The sequence below is a fragment of the Diachasma alloeum genome, unplaced genomic scaffold (genome assembly GCF_001412515.2).
Source record: "Diachasma alloeum isolate Michigan unplaced genomic scaffold, Dall2.0 Dall_scaffold_00285, whole genome shotgun sequence".
Taxonomy (NCBI): domain Eukaryota; kingdom Metazoa; phylum Arthropoda; class Insecta; order Hymenoptera; family Braconidae; genus Diachasma; species Diachasma alloeum.
Window position 1 is genome coordinate 770,172 of NW_021680424.1, and position 19,369 is coordinate 789,540.

A 19,369-nucleotide genomic window follows, 5' to 3' on the forward strand; every position below is an offset into this window, starting at 1 on the left:
GGGGGGGGGGGGGGAGAGGAGGGTCGCCCACCACGAAACCGTGTAATCTGCAGCGTGACTATTAGTCGTAAGTCAATAATAAAGCCCTTGTCCCACTACGGCCATTCTAGTTGCGGTGAATTATCCAGAGGTGGATTGAGGGGGGGATAGGTGTATGGAAGGGCATTGTCTACCTAGGGCAACGTTTTGCGGCAATAGAATTGTCAGCGCTGAGGCCAATACTCACCCATTGCCTCTCTATGCCAACCTAATTGAGATGGATGTTCTCCGACGACTGAGCTTTCATTTGCCCTCTTCCTTTCGGCTCTGTGTTCACGTTTTTTCATTCATTCGCTCTTTTTTCTTTTCAATTTCTGGATCTGTCAAGTTCAGTGCTTTCATTTGGACACTTTCAATGAAGTTAATCTTGATTTTTGTTTATTTTTTTTGCGTGAAATAATTAAGTTGGGATGAAGAAATATTTTTTTGAGTGACAAGTATCGATGGAGAGCAGTAGCGAGTACATTTGCACGGAGTATTTTTTCAAAATATGTATGAGTCAAGTACACTTGCGCAAGTATACTTGCCTTGATTTAAGTGTACTTGATGTAAATTAACTCAAAATGTACTTGATTCAAGTGTACTTGATGTAAATTAACTCAAGTACATTTGCGTCAAGTATAGTTGTATCAAATTTACTTGGATCAAGTACACTTGCAACGAGTATACTTGTGCCAAGTACGCTTGCATCAAGTACAGTCGTGTCAAGTACACTTGCGCAAAGTACAACCCCTCCAACTCCATTTCCAAAAAATCCATCAGTACAAATCCGCCTCATGCCTCATTCAGAATAAGATTTCTCTTTTCGTTGAGCTTTTCTCACGAATTATCGAAGGGATTTCATTCTCTGAAAGCCATAAACTGAAGACGTATCCTTCCACGGACACTAGATACGGATTAGACGGGAATACAGGGTTGAGAGGGGTTAAGAGGAAACTCGCGTGGGAAAAGTTTCTCAGTTGTACAAAGGAAACAAGTGAAACTGTGAGAAGTTTTTGGAGAAAGCAGAGACGAAAGTGGAAATGGCGGAAAGGTAATTTCAGGTGGGATACTTTGGTGATGTTGGAACGTGACGCATGGTCCTTTTGTGAGATATTCTATTTGGGAAAAATGTCTTGGATAAGCCGCACTGGATACTTGATTACAAACATCAGAGGAGATAAAATGAAATAAATCGCGAGTATCGGGGGTGGAGATTCTTTAATAAAGAACACAATGTGACGCTTTTGTCGCAGTACTATTTCGCGGGTTCAGAGTCCCATTTTATTCGGGAAAAATATCCCGGTGGTGGTTCATGAGGAGAAGGATTGCGGTGTTAAATCGCTCAAACGATTCGCGATGGAAAATTAAATGAATATTCAAAATGGGCTTTTTAACCTCTTTTTCTGTTGTATTATTTATAAAATCCCAATTTTCAAGGGGTGGGGAGGGGGCGGCATTGATCCTGGCGACTGGCACAGCGTCAGAGGAGATCGTGAGAGGGTACCACAGAGAGAATAACGGCCAGGTGGTCTCTGGAGAACCCTCAGCGACACAAGAGTGGATACGGAGAGGTCTGGGGAAAGCCCCCCCCATAGCTACGGGCTCATTTGAATTCGACGCTCGATAATGTCCCCGAGGACGAGGAAATACCAGCTGGAAAATACCACGATATATTCTGAAGGCCTTCGTCAATGGAATTTTCACTATTGAAATCCAGAGAAAATGTTTGAGAAAATGTTTTTCATTCGTTCAATAATTAACTGGAATTCCCTTTGTCATCAATGAACTTCTCCCAACAGTCAGACCTCCATCAAAAAATATATAATATGGGCCAATTCCATATATTTTATATATATATTTTTTAATATATAAAATAATAATAACATGAAACGAATTGAAACGAATTTATTTTTGTTTTATAATATTATATATAAAACAAAACCATGTTGTTTTACATATTTTTTTAAATATATAAAATATATGGTTTATATATTTTTTTTGTTGAAATTGGACCAATTCAAAATATTTTTTATATACTCTTCAAACTATAAATTTTTCCGCGCGGGTAATCTCATTCATGATGAAGTAAAGGGGAACAATTCAGTTGAGAATGAGACGGCGAACGATCAGGAAGTCTCAACCATTTCAATCGTCTCACCGGAAATCATCTCCTCATTTCATTTCTTATCATCGTGAAAATTTCCCCAGTGGTGAATGAACAGAGTTACTTGAATGTTAAAGTAAACGATTTGAAGTGAGACAGAGGGTGAGGCTTCGGTACGTGCCTTTATCCACGACCTACGGGCGCAAATTCCTGAAATGGAACGACATCCCTGCCGGGCGCATAACTAAACTAATTTCCCGATCTCTGAAGCCAAACCGTGGTGTTCAACCGGGAAATCGCTCCCGGCGAATGTTGCTCTTTCCCATGATTTCGGGGGGTTGGCGGGGACCAGGGGCGGGGGGATGTGGAGATGTGGGGTTTATCGTATAGATCGACAGGTGGAGAATATTCGCTAAAGGGTGGTGTCTTCAAGACGTCCCAATTTATCCGAAAACATGATGTTTGATAGTCAAGACGTCATTACTTGTGCATTTTCCTTCAACTTATTGAAGTTTAGAATTTATTGAGCATCGTTGGAAGATCAGAAGGGCGTAAAAATGTTTAATGTTATTCTAATATTTAATTATTTTCCTAACTGCCGTCAAATTTTGCTTCATTATCGGTGAAAAAATTATTGGCTCTTCTGAATGAAGGGTTTGGAAGAAAAATAAGACAAGTAGTTTGAAATAATAGACTTAATGTCTTAATTTAAGACACTAGATTTTTTAATGTTCTAAATAATCTGTAAAATTGATTTGAGACTCACTTGGGAGTCTTCCTCGGTGAAAATGGCATCGAACGCAAACATCTTAGGTGCTGCGACCGTCGGCCTTCTGTCCTCAGCTGTTGAAGATTGTCCAGCCGTCGGATCCACCAGTGTCACTTGCTTTTTTCGCTTGTCAGCGTTGAAGAAACTCCCTCCCTCGCCCGATGAAACCCTCAGCATCACTTTGACCTGGAAATATGAATGATTAAGTCTCATTAAACAATCAAATTATCGGGAGAACGAGACCTCGGGTTCGTTCACTCGTTGAGGTAATTCTGGGGAAACCATAATTAATTAATTATCAATTGGCTGTGAGGGAGAGTGAAAAGACGTTTCGTTCGGATATTGAACAATGGACTCGTTAGAATCAACTGACTGGCAGTTTCTGACATTAATTAACAACCGCACCAACCGCTGGAATTTGTTTTACCTACCGGAGTTAACGAACTTTCGGGGCTTTCGTTGCCTCGGATGATTTCATTCTCCTTCTCGGGGTATTTTTACTCCTTTTATCAGTCTTCGGGGCATTCTTTTTTCTTGGGGATATCCTCACTTCATCTTTTCAACTCTTTGCAGCAGTTTTAGTATTTTATCATTTTTCTTTTTTTTTCTTTTGAAATTTCATCATTTTATTTTTATTTGAAGCTCAAGAAAAAGTCAAAATTTCTTTAAAAAATTAGAAAACTTTTTGGGGCGAAACTGTTGTTTCTTTTTGTCGTAAATAATTTGTGAAGAATCAATTAGTCACGTGAATGAGAAGTTTTTTTACTGAAAAAAGCAATTATTTCCTCCCAATACTCAAAAACTTATTAATTCCTCATCCCCCACCTCCGGCGAGATCCGAAATTTCGCGAACTCAATCTCGCGGAATCGTGCGGTTACGTCTGTCTGTGGGATATTTTTTACCCCACGTGAGTCACCATAAACGCTAGAACTCGAGTGTACACTAAAAGGAAATTGGGTTTTCGCGAGTTGAAATGAGATTTCCCCGGGTGTTGCATATATTCCATATCGAGAAGACGTCAACAACTGCATTTCTTGACGAAAAGGCAAACATCGGAAATAAACACGCGCCCCTCCCTTATCTCTCTAAAATCCTATCAATTCCCTTGACTTCCTCCTGTCAAAATCCCCGAATCTCCATTTTCTTTATTAAAGTCCCCCTCCGAAGATGCAATAAAAAAATCTTATTCCCATGTAATTACAGTGATAGCTCGTAAACTTGATTTAATTTGATATGAAAAGTCATAAAGTTCCATATTTCCTAGTGACATAAACCGAGTCCAACCCAACTTATTGGAATTCTTTACAGCTTTGAAACGAGGATTCGTAAAATTTTAACGGTTTCTCCGGGATATGGTGGACTCGAAATGACGATATAAATGATGTGTAATAGTACTCAACCCCATATGAAATTTTTTTTTATTTCCAACATAGAAAGAATCCGGGAAACTGCGTAGAATGCAGTTGAAGGACAGGGAAGATTTTTTGTTCCCACAGTAAAAATTTTTTATGGGAAGAGCAAAAATTCTTTTTCTCTCGGATGGAAGTATTGTAGGTAATTTTTTAAACTGAAGTTCACAGATTTTTGGGGTAGAATAACCCATTTTGGGATCAGGGAGGCATAAATTTCACAACTTGATTGAATTTTTCATGGAACATTAATATTTAGAATCAAAATGTCATGAATTTTGAATTTTTCATAGAATAATTGAATTGGACAATCAATTATTTTATTGATTTTCACATCATTCGACCAGAAAATCAAAGGAATATTTGATTTTTCAATAACGAGATTTCCCAAAATTTCAGAGGAAATTGAAAATGGTAAAAATTCCTGGGATATGACACAGAAAATTCCGACGAAATTTGTTAACAGTGTACTAATTTAGTCCCAGTGAACAGAGGATTATTGCGTCAATATCCGGATAACATTAAAGTTATCCCGGAATCGACGACAAAAACTTTCTCCAGCGTATGGTTCTCCAGCGAATAAATCTTTTATTTCCCCCTCGGCATGCTGATCACGTACGTAACAACTTTTTCAACAAAATGTTCGTCATGTTCTTTTCGTATCGAAATAAAATAAATACAAACTTGCAGGTGGAAGATGAGAAACTAGCGGGGGATGGAATTAAGTCCAGAGAAACTTCATACAATGGCTACCTAGGGCAATGAAGCAGTGAGCAAGGTTTAACGGCGTTGAAGGGATAGGGCCATTCGGAGACGAAACTTTGATGATTCAACGCTGGATATAGCTGTTGGCCGGCGCTGTACAGCCCCTGGCCAGGCGCCTCGTGGTGGAAAACCACCTCAAACCCACGCATCTGTGGGAATTGAATTCTCAGGTAGTTGGTTTGTACCTTACGGGTAAAGATATTGCTCGGGGTAATACCGCTTTTCGTCGTATAAAGGGCGAGGGCGGGGGGAAGAGGGGCAGATCGATTTCGCTAATCGGTTTGAGAGACTAAATTATATACAGCTATTAGCGCATTGTACTGTGCGACAATGCGGCTTCAGCGGCAATTAAATTTTGGGACTAGTCGGGATTATTTCAAATATCAAAATGATCTCGTCTAGGTCTGACGGATTACGCATCCGATCATCAACTGATTTTTATAGTTGAATTTTAGAGTTCTAATAAAAATAAAAAATTAAGTAATAAAATCATTTTTCTTAAATTTTTACATTTTGGTATTGTTGGGAAAAACAGGACGAATTATCAGTTTCGGGAAATGCGAATAAATCACCGAAGGCTGGGTTTAATGCAAATCAACGCATTGTTCAAATTTTTGAGAAAATTAATTAATAGTTGCACTTGAATTTTCGATATTGTGAATTTTTAGGTGGGAAATTCAGAATAATTTCGTGGGAATGAGTGATTGTTGAAAAATTCAAGATTTTTTTAGCTGAAACTTCAGGATTAATTTTCTAACAACGCGATTTCCCTAAATTTCCATATTGATTCCCAAATAACTCTTTATATAATATTTAAAATCATGAAATATTACCGTGACTAAAGGGAAATTTCACGTAGTAATTAGTTGTTGTCATTGTGGAATGTGTTATCGGTCGAATCGACGAGCTTTATCCATCAATTCCCGATTTATTTTTACCTCCACAATATGCGACACCGATAAACTGTCAATAAAACCCACACATTCCGGCTCAATGTAGATTTTTGTCTGGTTCTCTATCAATGCGCACGAATTCGGGGGAATATGGAGGGGTGTTTGATAACAGGGAAAATAAAAATATTTGCCAGCCTGGATTAACCGTTTTACCGATGACTAATAAAAATATCGCGAGTGAAACATCGGTGATGCGAGAGGCTCGCTGTATTTTTGGGGGTGAGTGGAGTGCATTGGGAGTAAAAAAATTTAAAATATTGCAAAATTAGTTTTGCTTCAAATCCGCGAGATTTTGTATCATCAAATTTGCGAATTAAATTGGTGAAAAAAAATTCCAATTTCTTCGAAATTCCTCATTCCTCTCTGTGTAATTACTGGGGCAGAACGGGTCTTCTTATCGAGACCTCTTCATATTCAAAACATCGAGAGATTTTTCCACTAGTCCCTGCGAATTAAAAAAAAAAATCCGATTCATCTCTTTATTTAATTCTTCCCCGAAAATTAAAAATATCGCGGGTGAAACATCGGTGATGCGAGAGGCTCGCTGTATTTTTGGGGGTGAGTGGAGTGCATTGGGAGTAAAAAAATTTAAAATATTGCAAAATTAGTTTTGCTTCAAATCCGCGAGATTTTGTATCATCAAATTTGCGAATTAAATTGGTGAAAAAAAATTCCAAATTCTTCGAAATTCCTCATTCCTCTCTATGTAATTACTGGGGCAGAACGGGTCTTCTTCTCGAGACCTCTTCATATTCAAAACATCAAGAGATTTTTCCACTAGTCCCTGCGAATTTAAAAAAAAAATCAGATTCATCTCTTTATTTAATTCTTCCCCGAAAATTAAAAATATCGCGGGTGAAACATCGGTGATGCGAGAGGCGCGCTGTATTTTTGGGGTTAAGCAGAGTGCATTGGGAGTAAAAAAATTAAAAATATTGCAAAATTAGTTTTGCTTCAAATCCGCGAGATTTTGTATCATCAAATTTGCGAATTAAATTGGTGAAAAAAAATTCCAATTTCTTCGAAACTCCTCATTCCTCTCTGTATATAATTACTGGGGCAGAACGGGTCTTCTTCTCGAGACCTCTCCCTATTCAAAATATCAAGAGATTTTTCTAGTCCCTGCGAATTTTCAAAAAAAAAAAATCCGATTCATCCCTTTATTTAATTCTCCCCCGAAAAATGTTTTCCCCTCCATTCACAATGTAAATCGCCCGAGGATATAAACTTTGAGGTGGAATTCAGGGGAATCTCATCTGCACAGCAGCGTAAAACGAGAGTGGAGGAGGCGAAATGCTCTCGGAGATTATCCGACGATTGCAGACAGTCTAAATAATCTTTGGTAGGTTACAGCGGTGCATGAAAATGTACGGGGAGCCCTCAAGGAGTGGAGAAGTGACGTTTGAAGGGGCAACGGAGGGGCCGGGGGAACAACCCCTTCGTTAAAGCGGTAATAACAGCATCATTGGACGGCCCGAGGCGCTACCGTTGAATTTAGCTCGGGACTAGTGTGTGCGTAACCTCGCAATGTCTCCGGGAAAATCAACCCCCTCAGTTTTACGGGTTCGTATCGAGTTGCGTATCTGAGTGTCACTGCCTCTGGGCCATCGAGATGGTCTCGGTGAGAATTTATGATGAGTAACGCCTCCGGTGAATCGAGTCAGTGGGAATTTTCTACTGTAAAATGGGTCAGGGTGTGTTGGGGGCTTCGGGGAGGGTTAATGTCGTTTTTTTTTCATCATGCATTAGGAATTCCGTCTTATCTCAGCGTCATTTGAATTTTTATTGGCGGTGATGGAAATGTTTTTTTATTATGAATTGCAATTTTACATTTTAATAGTTTTTTTTTTACTTTTTTCATCTTTCATTTTATTATCATTATTTCGTTCATTGAATGCATACTTTTTTCATTTGTCAGTTTTTATTTCAAATGAAAAAATTGAAAAATTGTGACTAATGAAAAATATTAATTAATTAAATTATCATCGAACGATGGATGAGTTTTTAAAATAAAGAAAGGAATGGTTCCTTGGAATGAAAAATTCATGTGGAATATTTTATTTAGAAGACCGTCCTGAACTAACCCAACCAATTCACCGAATAAACAAGTCCCGCAAGACTGATCTGGCCACCTGTTATGTCACAGTGGCTCTTATAAATCAGGGATTGTTGTGAGCTCTTTCATTATATATATTTTTTATCCCACCTAGGGGTGACTGTCGGGGCTGAAAATTAATGGCTTTCATACTTCACCTCTTCCAGGACTCGTTCCGGTCTTACGCCCTGCGAGTCGTAATCCGAGTGTTAAAGCGTTAAGACATTAAACGACCCGAGGAACCATCAAAATCTTTACTGCTGGAGTTCTCCCGGAGTTTCATTCGATATCAATATTTATTGTTGCGATGATATAGTAGATAATAAATAGATTGCTTCATTCGAACTTCACTTCTCGTTCATTCGCTTTTTTTTCTGCAATTGAAGTTTTTCTAAATACTTCATTCATTTTTTCTCTCAATAAATTCAGAGCTTCAATAAATAAAAATAATGGATCAGAAACTGAAAACGTTTTATGATTCCGTGTCTTAATGGGGTAAATGTCTTATTTTAACACATCAGTGTCTAATGGCTGTAATTAAGACCTGTTGAAGACACTAGTAGCTTTTAGTGATAATGTGGAATGATAATGAATGTGAATTTGTGTTTTCGAAAGTTTGTAAACACTTCGGGTTATTGTATTCCCCGTCAGTTGACACCGCAATATTAAACGTACCATGGTACCCATTATTATACAGCCATTACAACGTCACATTGTTGGAAAGTCCGCAACGCAAAATATCGGGGGGAGTCGGGGGTGGAATTGTTGGCGTGAGACACGCTCCATAGCCAACCACTGTTGACTGACAAGGCAAACTGACGCTTTACCTTGAGCCCCGGGTTCACATACCAGACGACGGTTCCAAATTCGGGTGCTAATTACTCCGACAGACGTTGGATCGCACCAAATATCTTGAGAGTAGTAATTAATGTTTTATTCTGGTGCAAAACAAATAATTTTTTCATGACAGATGACGATTTTGTCGAGTGTAGTTTGGTGAAAGAATGATTTTGCCTCAAGTTATTTGTCACTGAGGATTTTTTTAGTCTCGAGGTTTGGAATAGTCGAGATGAATTGAGGTATTTCGAAATTAATTTTGAATTGAGTCATCACTCCTGTATTATTTGATGGGAAAACTATGCAATACTCACTGCCCTACCCAACTTAAACCCCAATAGGACTTATGAATATGCACGGATTGGAGATGCTGGTCAGACACCGGAAAACTCCGGATAGTTGATGGTCATGAATATGGTAAATGTCGGATGAACGCCAAAGGGTTATGGTTTTTTCGGTTTTCATGGGTGCAGCCGCCGTCGAAGGGTCTAGGGTCATTTTTGTTATCTTCATCTTTTTTTTAACCTAAAGACTTTCTCATTTGCTTCATTCAATATTTTTTTTCATTAATAAATTATTTCGAAAAACGATGTAAACCAAATAAATGTCGATTTTAAGAACATTTTTTTTATTAATTCATCAGTCATGATTTAATATAACAAAACATGAAGTCTGATTTTTAATTCAAATAAAAAACGTCTATTTTTCATTTTTCAAAAGAAATTTTGCCATTTAAAAATTTGTTCTCAAATTAACATGAGCGTAACATAATCTGCACAATAAATTATTTCGAAAGAAAATGCCGAAACGTATGAATACAAATTTGAAGAAAAATTTTTAATTTCATCTTTCATATTCACTACTCCGCCACAAGTGAATTAATTAACCTCTCGACATGAACCTTTTCCCTTTATCAAAAAAAAAAAAATTCAATTGTGAAGTGCACAACGAGATTGCGTTAATTGAAGGGCGAACTACAAGGATAAACCCAGCGCCGCGAATTCGCAACCCAGCACTCAATGCGTGACGAGATGCTATAAGGAGTTGTATTATTATCAAAACGTAATATCGCGATTTCTCGCTGTGCACTCTAATATTTCTACTTTTTTATGTACTGTTGCATAAATGTGCGTCACAAATCACAAAGGACGACTACCACACGCGAGATAATCATTTCCCAGTGGAGTACACCGGTCTTTTTTTCCCGGAATAATCACAGCGAGATTCTGTTTATTTGTCAATTTTTTTTCCACTTCTGGTGGCTTTCAATAGCCAATCCTCGACGTGGGTGTGATTTTAGGTGGCGTCGAGACGCCAATCTGTGAACCCAGAGATTTATTGCTACGGCTTTAGGCCAGACGTGAGTAATTTACATTGCCGTCTGCGTTCCTCCGCATCCTGAGAGCTCACCCAGTGCAAATGATTATGGTGGGATGTCTCTCTTTGAATTTTTGGCGCAATGTAGAGAGTTTTGAGGGGGAATATTACAGTGTTGAACATTTTTGGGGGGAATTTTTGGTGAACTACTTGAAAATTTTCTTCGCGGTATGGTTTAAATGAAATTTTAGGGAATTTCGTAATTGTAAACTTAAAATTTGATGGGAAATTTAATTATTTTATGGATATTAATGAAAATCAGGAAAATTAAGATAAATATGAATTTGTTTGAATTTATATTTGAATTTTGAATGAATTGGAATTTTAAGAAATTTCATAATTGAAAAATCAAAATTTTATGGAAAATTCAGGCAAATGTCGTTGAATTTTTAATTAATTGGAAATTCCGCGTGATTTTATGCAGAATTTTCAGTGAAATTTGAAATTTCATGATTTTTCCCCCTTAAACCAAGTTAAATGTCATTCTCCAGAAAATTATTAGTCAACTGTCCATGAAATTTCAATTTTTCACTTGAACTTTATATTATAATCTCAATAAACCCATAATTTGACTAAAAATTTATCTTTATTCATATTTTCGTCGTTCGTAACGGTACCATTCCGCGCAAAATTCATATAAATAAATGGAAGGATAATGTATTTTTAATTAAATCACATGTGCGGAAATAGAAAAGTTTTGATGGCAACAAACGAGTCAAGCCCACACTCTGAATCTTAATTATCGCAGAGACACCAACCGGATTCACCCTTTGTCGAGCCCCTTTTCCCGGAAATTTCGAGTGGATTAATAATAATTAGGCAGTTGCTGGTGGTTATTAAATCACGTCTGAGGTGAATACCACCCCGGTATTACCCAAATGTAACAAAAATAACGCTAGAGAGCATTGAATTCGCTCTGAGAACTCATTGTTTCAGACGAGAGGAAACTACCGATCGGAGTATCTCGTATTTCTCGGCCAAATCCCTCGGCTTCCGTGGAGCTGTATACCTCTGGGTTTCAGACAGGTGTACACCTCGGTGAAAAAAATTTAGAGAATGGGAAAAGAAGACGGTGGGTTACGGTGAAAATAAGCGCCAGTGCCTCGTGAATTTTTAACAGCCTGCAGTTAGTAACAAGTGAACTACAAATGGCTAGCGCCAGCATTCTTAAATTATTCAGCGCCGAGGTCACGTTAAATATGTATCCATGGATACGGAAAGATCGAGACTCTCGTCTGGGACTTCAAATAGTGTCAGCAATGTCTACTGCAAAATTATAAAAACAACGAATTCCACTAGAAAAAGTTGTGTCCAAAATGGAGACTTGTCCTTTTTTTTAAAGACGTTCAGACGTTTTTTAAAAATTAAGACACGAGTTTTTCTTCAAATTCAGCAATTGCAAAAAAATACGCGATGAAAATGAGCTGCAAGAAAGCAATTTTTGAAACGAGAAAAAATCTGTTCATCCCCGAATATGTGGCCCAATCATCGAAAAAAAACTCCAATTACCCCATCCCCCGGCAGAAAGAACCCTCGCCCGTCGTAAATTATTCCCAAACCCGTGCAAACATCACAGAATATTTTTCAATTTTCATTTTCACGATGAAAACGTTATAAAATTCCCTGTGACCTCTCCACTAACACACATACCTCCACTGTGTTGAGCATATTTTTTGGCATATAGATTCGCGCACGAACGCTCGGAATCAATTTTTTCCCGTCGACCGAGCTCTCGCTCCGTTTTGCATAATCCAAATGGTTGAATTTTAAATTTTGCAAGAGCGCTTCCGGGACACTACCAACTCCGCTCCCTCCCCCAGCCCCTCACTAACCCATCGGCGCGCAGTTTGTTTTTATAAAATTATAACACGTTCGACATGAATACTAGAGTAGCTATAGCCGGAAATTCCAATAGAATGGGGGAGGGGCGGCAGAAAAAAGTTTAAATGTTCGACTTTTTCTCCTCTTTTGGAAGATTAAATTCAATATCGTCGGGACATTGATTCACATTCCCTAAATGAATGTTGAGAATATTTTTAATTTGAAATAAGTGCTGGTGATGCTAAATAGGATTTTTTTTATTTGAAACTCAATTTAATATTTGATTGATGTAAAAATTAAATGAAGAGTCATTTTAATGGAGTGAATTATTCGCGAAATGTCCCCCACTTGATGATATGCAAAGAGTGACATTAAATTCAAAGTGACAGTGAATTTAATTTGGGAGGAAAAAATAATGAAATCAAATGTCAAAATTCATATCAACGGAAAAAAGAATATATTCACCTGAATTGACATGATTTTTATAATTTTCCATTGAATGATTCATCTGAAATTAACAGTCTCCATCGATTTGTTGGAGCTATTTAAATTCAACAATTTGGAATTTTGAATTTTCTCCAAATCCCTGAATTTTTAATTTTGTGTCGGTGCGCAGTTTATTTCCACAAAATTATAACACGTTCGACATGAATAGCAGAGTAGCTGTACCCGGAAATTTCAATAAAATCAGGGGGAATGCCGTGGGGGTCAGAGAAAAGTTTAAATGCCGACGCTCTCCCCAGTTTGTATCACTTTTTATCGTCTTCTGGAAGATTAAATTCAATGTCGTTGAGTATATCGGATTTCCATTTGTGCCGCACGATATCGTTCACACCTTTTTCCTGCAATCACCTTCAAACTCGTTTTTTTTTGACGACTCGGTATATCAATCTATCGAGAGTAGCGGCGGGAGGCGCCGGGGAAGTCATATAAGGTGAGACGAGAATTGGCCCTAGACGGAATATCAAAGGTTCAGGGAGTCTTTATGGGCGACTGTTCGAGTGGAATGTGGAGTAAAGTTCGTTTCCGGTCACCAGTGTGAGGGTTTACGCTCGTATTAAAGTTTAATGGGTATAGTCTCGGGGCTATATATAACTTGACTCAATTCAACAGACTATTCCGATGAATTCTATTGATCATTTCGGGGGGTGGGAGGATGTAAAAGCCAAGTAATTCCGATAGATTTATACAGTAAACTAATACATTGTAAATTTATTAATTAATTTTATTCAAAGTGAATTGAGCGATAAAAAAGCAATACGAATCAAAAAGAAATACGAATGAACAATCCCGAACGTTTTTTAAATGAAATATTTCATTGACTTGAAATAATTCCAAAAAATTTTTGTGCAAAAATTAATTTTATTCAGCAAAATTAATTTTATTCATGGCTCACATGAATGGATTAACGTGAGCTAAAAAAAGGCAATACGAATCAGAAATAAATCCGAATGAACAGTCCTGAATGATGTTGAAAGTTTTCAAAAATAAAACAGTTTCGTTAATTTTAATAAATTCCAGTCTGACTTCAGAGACAGCGGTACTGAAGGGTGGAGAGCACCGGGTGCCAAGGACAGCAGGCTCTTAGTATATCGTCGAGACCCCTCAGCTCTCCCCCGCCCCTTGCCAGACTTGCCTCGCAAATCTGCCGGATTACACCCCACGGACGAAGAAAGATACTCGTTTCACCTAGAACTTGTGCCCTAAAATCCCTCATTCCCGTCTCTTGACTTTTTGCACGCACACGTGATACCACAGGCATAAAAGCATCTGAACCGTTTATATGAGTGGGTGGAAACGAGTACGAATGACGAGGGAGTATCCGGAGAATTATAGAATGAGGGTAGATCCCACTGGGCAGATAGTGGTGCGGACAAATTTCAAGAAAAATATGCTCTCCTTCCTGGCAAGAGAAAACCACTGCTCACTCCTCACCCGGTCTTTTTTACATTCGCTCTTTCTCTTTTCCTTTTTGGCCTGTCCCACTCTCTCGCTCTTCACGGTTTAACGTAGCCTGGGGGAGGCATGATGAGAAAAATATCTTAACGTGAATCAAGTGACGAACTGTCTCGGTAAATGACTGGAGTGGTACGGACGTGTGCCTTGTCAAGGATCTGTGCAAAGTTTTCGGGGGGGAATGCGATGGGAGGATCTCTCCTTGACGAGAAACTATTCGGGGCGGTGGCGCGAGGGGACGTGTTGTATATGCAAGTTGACGTATGAATTATTAAGGGCTCGGAGAGTGTCATTCTCGGAATACATCTCAGAATGCTCTCCGAAAAAAATTCTCACTTTGAAACAAGTGGAGATGGTGAATAGGAATTTTTGTTTGAAGCTCAACTCGATGTTTGGATTATCTCTGAAATTTTATGTGAACGTTGATTCCAACTATTTAAGCGACGGGCTATTCAGAACTCTCAAAAGTATGTGGAAAAAGTGAAAACTGAAAAAGTTTTTTTTTCAGATTTTCAAAGTGCCATATTTAGGCTTTTTTCGGGGGGGAAAGTCGACTTTCGCCAAAATCGAATTTTTTAGCCGAGTGAACGTTGATTCCAACTATTTAGGCGACGGGCTATTCAGAACTCTCAAAAGGTCCAATTATTCGACTCGGGGTTTTACCACTTTGAATTTTGAACTACTGAATTAATTTTATTTTGATCTAACTTCGATGAAATTTCAGACTGCACTGACAATTCAAGAATTGAACTAAAATTTACAGTGTTCATTGACTTTTCCCCAGAATTTTCAATTTTTACCCACGAAATTCCTCCAAATTTCGATGAAACAAAATTCTATAATAATTTTGAAAATGCATTCTCCTAATGGAACTCCCAGTAATCTCCCTCTTTAACGAACATATACTCCGTAATAATTCAATTTCTCTGAATGAATGTTTGAGAGAATTTCGTAATTCGCTATGGATTGAACGTCAGGTGGGATTTATTATCGGTTTAACGTCGAGTTATCCAGCGACTCAGCTAAAACTGTCTTTGGCTGTTTGTCGCGACAGCTGGCTCAGAATTATCGGGTTATAGATGAGAGTACCGAGGCTCCAAGGGGGGGAAAGAATACGAGAGGAAATAGAGATAAAGAAGAGAAACAAATGGGAATTACACTGTTCTAACAGACGGGGGAGAGAGACAGCGGAGGATAGTTGTTTTTCAGGCTTTGTCATGGCGAGCATCCGACCGTCGAATTGCTGGAACATTGATATTGGTATACAACGTTGGTACACGGAGAAAAAATTCAAGTAAAAATTACTATGCTAGCCGAATAATGGTGTAGCATTCTTCCTTTCTAGTTTATTTTATCAAGACAATTGAAAAAAAACTAAAATGTCAACAAGAAAAATTCTTGTCTCACTTATCAAATTTTATTTAGTAGCATGGTAATTTATTCCAGGTCAATCGATTTTATACCCCTGTCGAATAAAAAAAGTTACCCGGAAAACAAAAAATAAAAGATCCTTCAATGTTATTTATTAATTTTCCAATAATTTTTATTGAGTTGATACTTTCATTTTTTGTCTTGTGAGACAGATGAATTTTTACTCTTCCATCCATTCAAAATGTGACAGAAAAATACACGATTTTTNCACTATGATGGGAATGACGTGCCAACGGGGCCTTTGATCGCTTTTCCCTGGCATTCCAGGAGTAAACGCGATGCCTGCGAAAACGAACGCATTCGATTGTTCGTTTCTCTGATGCAAAATTGAAAAAAAAGGAAGGAATTAGAATGTGGGGAGGGAATTCCATTGAAATTCGGCGGGGTAATTGTCAACAAAATGAAGAAACGATCCTGCGTGAAGCAAAATGTTTGAATTATATGAAATAAATTAAATAAACTCGTCACTTTTGGAATTACCCATTTTTTTCAATTTCAAAAATTGAATTCATTTCCCAAATTCGAATTTTTGTATTTCTCTGATGCAAAATCGAAGAAAAATCGCTATTGAACATTTTTTTGTTCACTTAAACAATATTTTTTTAGGAAATTAAAACACTGAAATTCATTTCAATGAAAATTCTTCAATTATATGAAATGAATGATTTATTTGAATTAAATAACCCATTTTCTGGTTTTTTATATAATAATCCGGTATTTTTAACCTCACAGTTGAATCAATTTCTCAAATTTGCATTTTTTGTATTTATTGTCATATCATAGACTCACGCAATCTCGAATATCAAGCTGGAAGGAGCGCTCGTCTGACTTCCCTCTCTTTTTCCATTTCCTCTGTCCCAATTACTCGTTGAATAATTCATCCCCTCGGCAACTATGAATTTGTATTAAATATTTCAACTTCATTTTCATATTGTTTATAAGCCTTCGTGAATCAACGAGTCGTTGGCCATGATGATGAGTCGTAAATCTCGCTCTCCCTAAAAGTTATTTACCGAAATAAGAGAGAGGAGGTGAGCGGAAAATAAAAATATACCCGAGAAAATGGACGAAGTGAGAGGATTTCGCATGCTAGGGAGGCGTTAAAAGTCGGAAAATTTTTACGAACGTGATGAGAATCAACGGTACATCCTGTACTGCGTCTCATTGGTCGGACGAGAGGGCAGGGGTGAACGAGAACTCATCGAACTCCACTCGATTGTGGGTGAGAGTCTTTATTAAGCCCAGCACGAAACAGTACATCATCTCTCGACACTTATTGACTCTTAGGAGGCCGAATTGAAAAGTAGACCTGTGTAAAAGAGGCTGTATATACCGAGAGCCCCATTTATTACATCCAACTTTGCGTACCTGCACGTGAACGGGGACTCGGGGGTAAACATGAGGGTCTGTGTAAATGAAAAATAGCTTGAAATTTTACGGGGCTATTTTTCCTCGGGAAAATATATATGTACGTCGTCAAGTTGACTCAATGAAAGGGTGACTCGGGCTGTTTTTTTCAGCCGGGGGGTGGAAATTACGGGCGGAGACGAGGGGTCGCTTGACAGGTTGGAAGAATGAACCAGACGCGCTTCCAATTTTAATGATCAGTTCTGTTTCAATCGGTTGAAACCATTTTTTTAGAAGTCGGGGGATTTGGGGGATTTGGGAGGGGGGCGAGACGCAAACTCGTTTCTTATATTTTTTCGGCGAATAATTGGAAATGTTTTGAGGATATTCGAGTATATCTGAGTATTTTTTACAGATTCAACAATTTTTGATCATCAAATTTGCTAATTCCAGGGCGTGAGAATATTTTGCGTAGAATTATTATTTTTTCAAACATTCGTTGTTTCCAAATAAACAATTGAAATTATTTACAAATTCTTTTTAAGAATGAAATCGATTTCTGGTAAAATTATGAATATGAATAAATTTATTACGATTCCAAACAAATTTTTTTTCTGGTGGAATATTGATTGTTTATAAATTATTAGTAGAAAATGCTCGTAATTTTCAAAAATTGCAATTTTTTAATTATTTCATTTCAATGTTTATCTTCTTCCAAAAGTGAACTTTCTAATTCTGTCAGATTAAAAAAATTTTTTCTAGCGGTTCAATATCGCGATTTAAATTCAGACCTGCAAAGGTAAAATAATAAAATCACTGTAAAATGTCCGGAAACTGGTTACAAAAACATGAGAACTGAGAGACTGCATAAAAAAAAATTAATCAACTAACATTTTTCAATTCGCACTGTTAGAAATTTCTTGAAACTTCAGGTGAATTTCCAATTTCAAGTGAAAGCGTTCACTTGAAAATTGAGCATCACATACTATTCAATGTTCAATAGATTAAAAATTAAGAAAAGTTGTTGCCCGAATATCCAAGAAATCAACTGATTCCTCAATGAATAAACGAGCACAAATTTCCTGTAAGTTTGTCGTTGTCAAAAATTTCAGGCTTTTTCACTTGAGTGAAACAATCTCAAGAGTAATTTTCTAACGGAGTTAATTTCTCCCAGAATCCATTCCCATCTTCATCAAAATACTCGAGTAAATACTGTAAAAGCATTAGTAAATATATAAGCATCATAGAATGAGGTATTAACCATTGGGAGTGGTGCAGGGGGTTTTCCGAGGATCGTTGTGTACCATGTGCAGGAGGATTAAGCCTCGATTCGTGACAAAGGGAAGAGCCCAAAGTCACGAGTTACCCGCGAACGAGAGAGCGCTCGTTGCCAGTGGATTAGCCCCTGGGCCCCCATGGAGTCTCGTAAATTGTCTCCTCGCAGACTAAACAAGTATACGCGCACGCCGCGGGCTTAATGATAATTTCTCATCGGTGTATGGTATCCTAATGCAAGTGACGGAGACAGAGAGTTTTCGGGTATGGAGGAGCCGGGGGAAAACCATGAGTTAAAGGATAAGCTCGGGGTAGTAGATGTTGGGTAAAGTCTGAGGAAGCATGACATGTTTCAATCGCAATCTGATATTTTCCCTCTCATACGTATTTTCATTCATTCTACTCCACTTGCGAGCCACCTCATTAGCAAATATTTCGCGATTTCATCCGCCGTTCGATTGAATATGATTGAATATTTTCATTAATTAATGAAGGAAAATATTCAATCATATTCCCTTGATTAATTACTGACATTTACCTTTTCGCGCTCGAGAGTCACGTCATGACCTACATTAACCAGCGCTTTTTAGAAATAATTGAAATTGAAGTTTATTCTCTCTGTTGCATGAATTATCTGTGAATATGTCACCAGCAAATGGATTCAAGTGGCTTTCCACTCAATTATCCTCACCCCCGTCGTTTTGATGACACAATTTTTAACGATAATAATTTATATCACAATAAATTTTTATCACGCAATAGTAAAAAAATTCCCCTAAAACTCAAGAGAAATTTGGAATTTCAGTTCAATTACTCCGCGAAAATCAATTTTTTCCTCCAATTATAACTCACTGTCACCCACCTGAAAAAATACTACTCAACTCTCCCCGAAATTGCATTTTTTTTTTCACGACAGTGTACATTTTACGTAACATCTCAACTCCAAATAACCTCTGACAGTTTGAAAAAGTTTGCAAGTCATCATGAAACTCGTCCGATGCTTTTCATTCTCCGAGTTTCGCCGAGTGGACTCTGAAGAGGTAAAATTGTCAAACGCAGAAATACTCTAGAGCCCGAATGCCGTTGCAAAGTCCAATGGGAGATGCCGTTTTTCCTCTGGCATCGGTGCACCAATGCACTACAGTTGTGTCCAAACCCGTAAACTCCTCACGCTATCGACACCCCCCCCCCCCCCCCCCCCCCCCCCC

The 19,369-nt window shown here is 37.9% G+C and overlaps 1 protein-coding gene across 3 annotated transcripts in view; it reads right to left on the minus strand.

Annotated features, from left to right (window-relative positions):
* LOC107038631 (kinesin-like protein CG14535) overlaps positions 1-19,369 on the minus strand; it is a 177,741-nt gene that overhangs the window by 15,996 nt on the left and 142,376 nt on the right. For all 3 annotated transcript variants that reach the window (XR_001460906.1, XM_029126143.1, XM_015257847.1), the window contains exon 7: positions 2,892-3,080. Coding sequence is in view for 2 of the 3 variants with exons in the window: in XM_029126143.1 (XP_028981976.1) it covers positions 2,892-3,080 (189 nt within the window). In the remaining variant the exon portion in view is untranslated. The remainder of the gene's footprint in view (positions 1-2,891; positions 3,081-19,369) is intronic.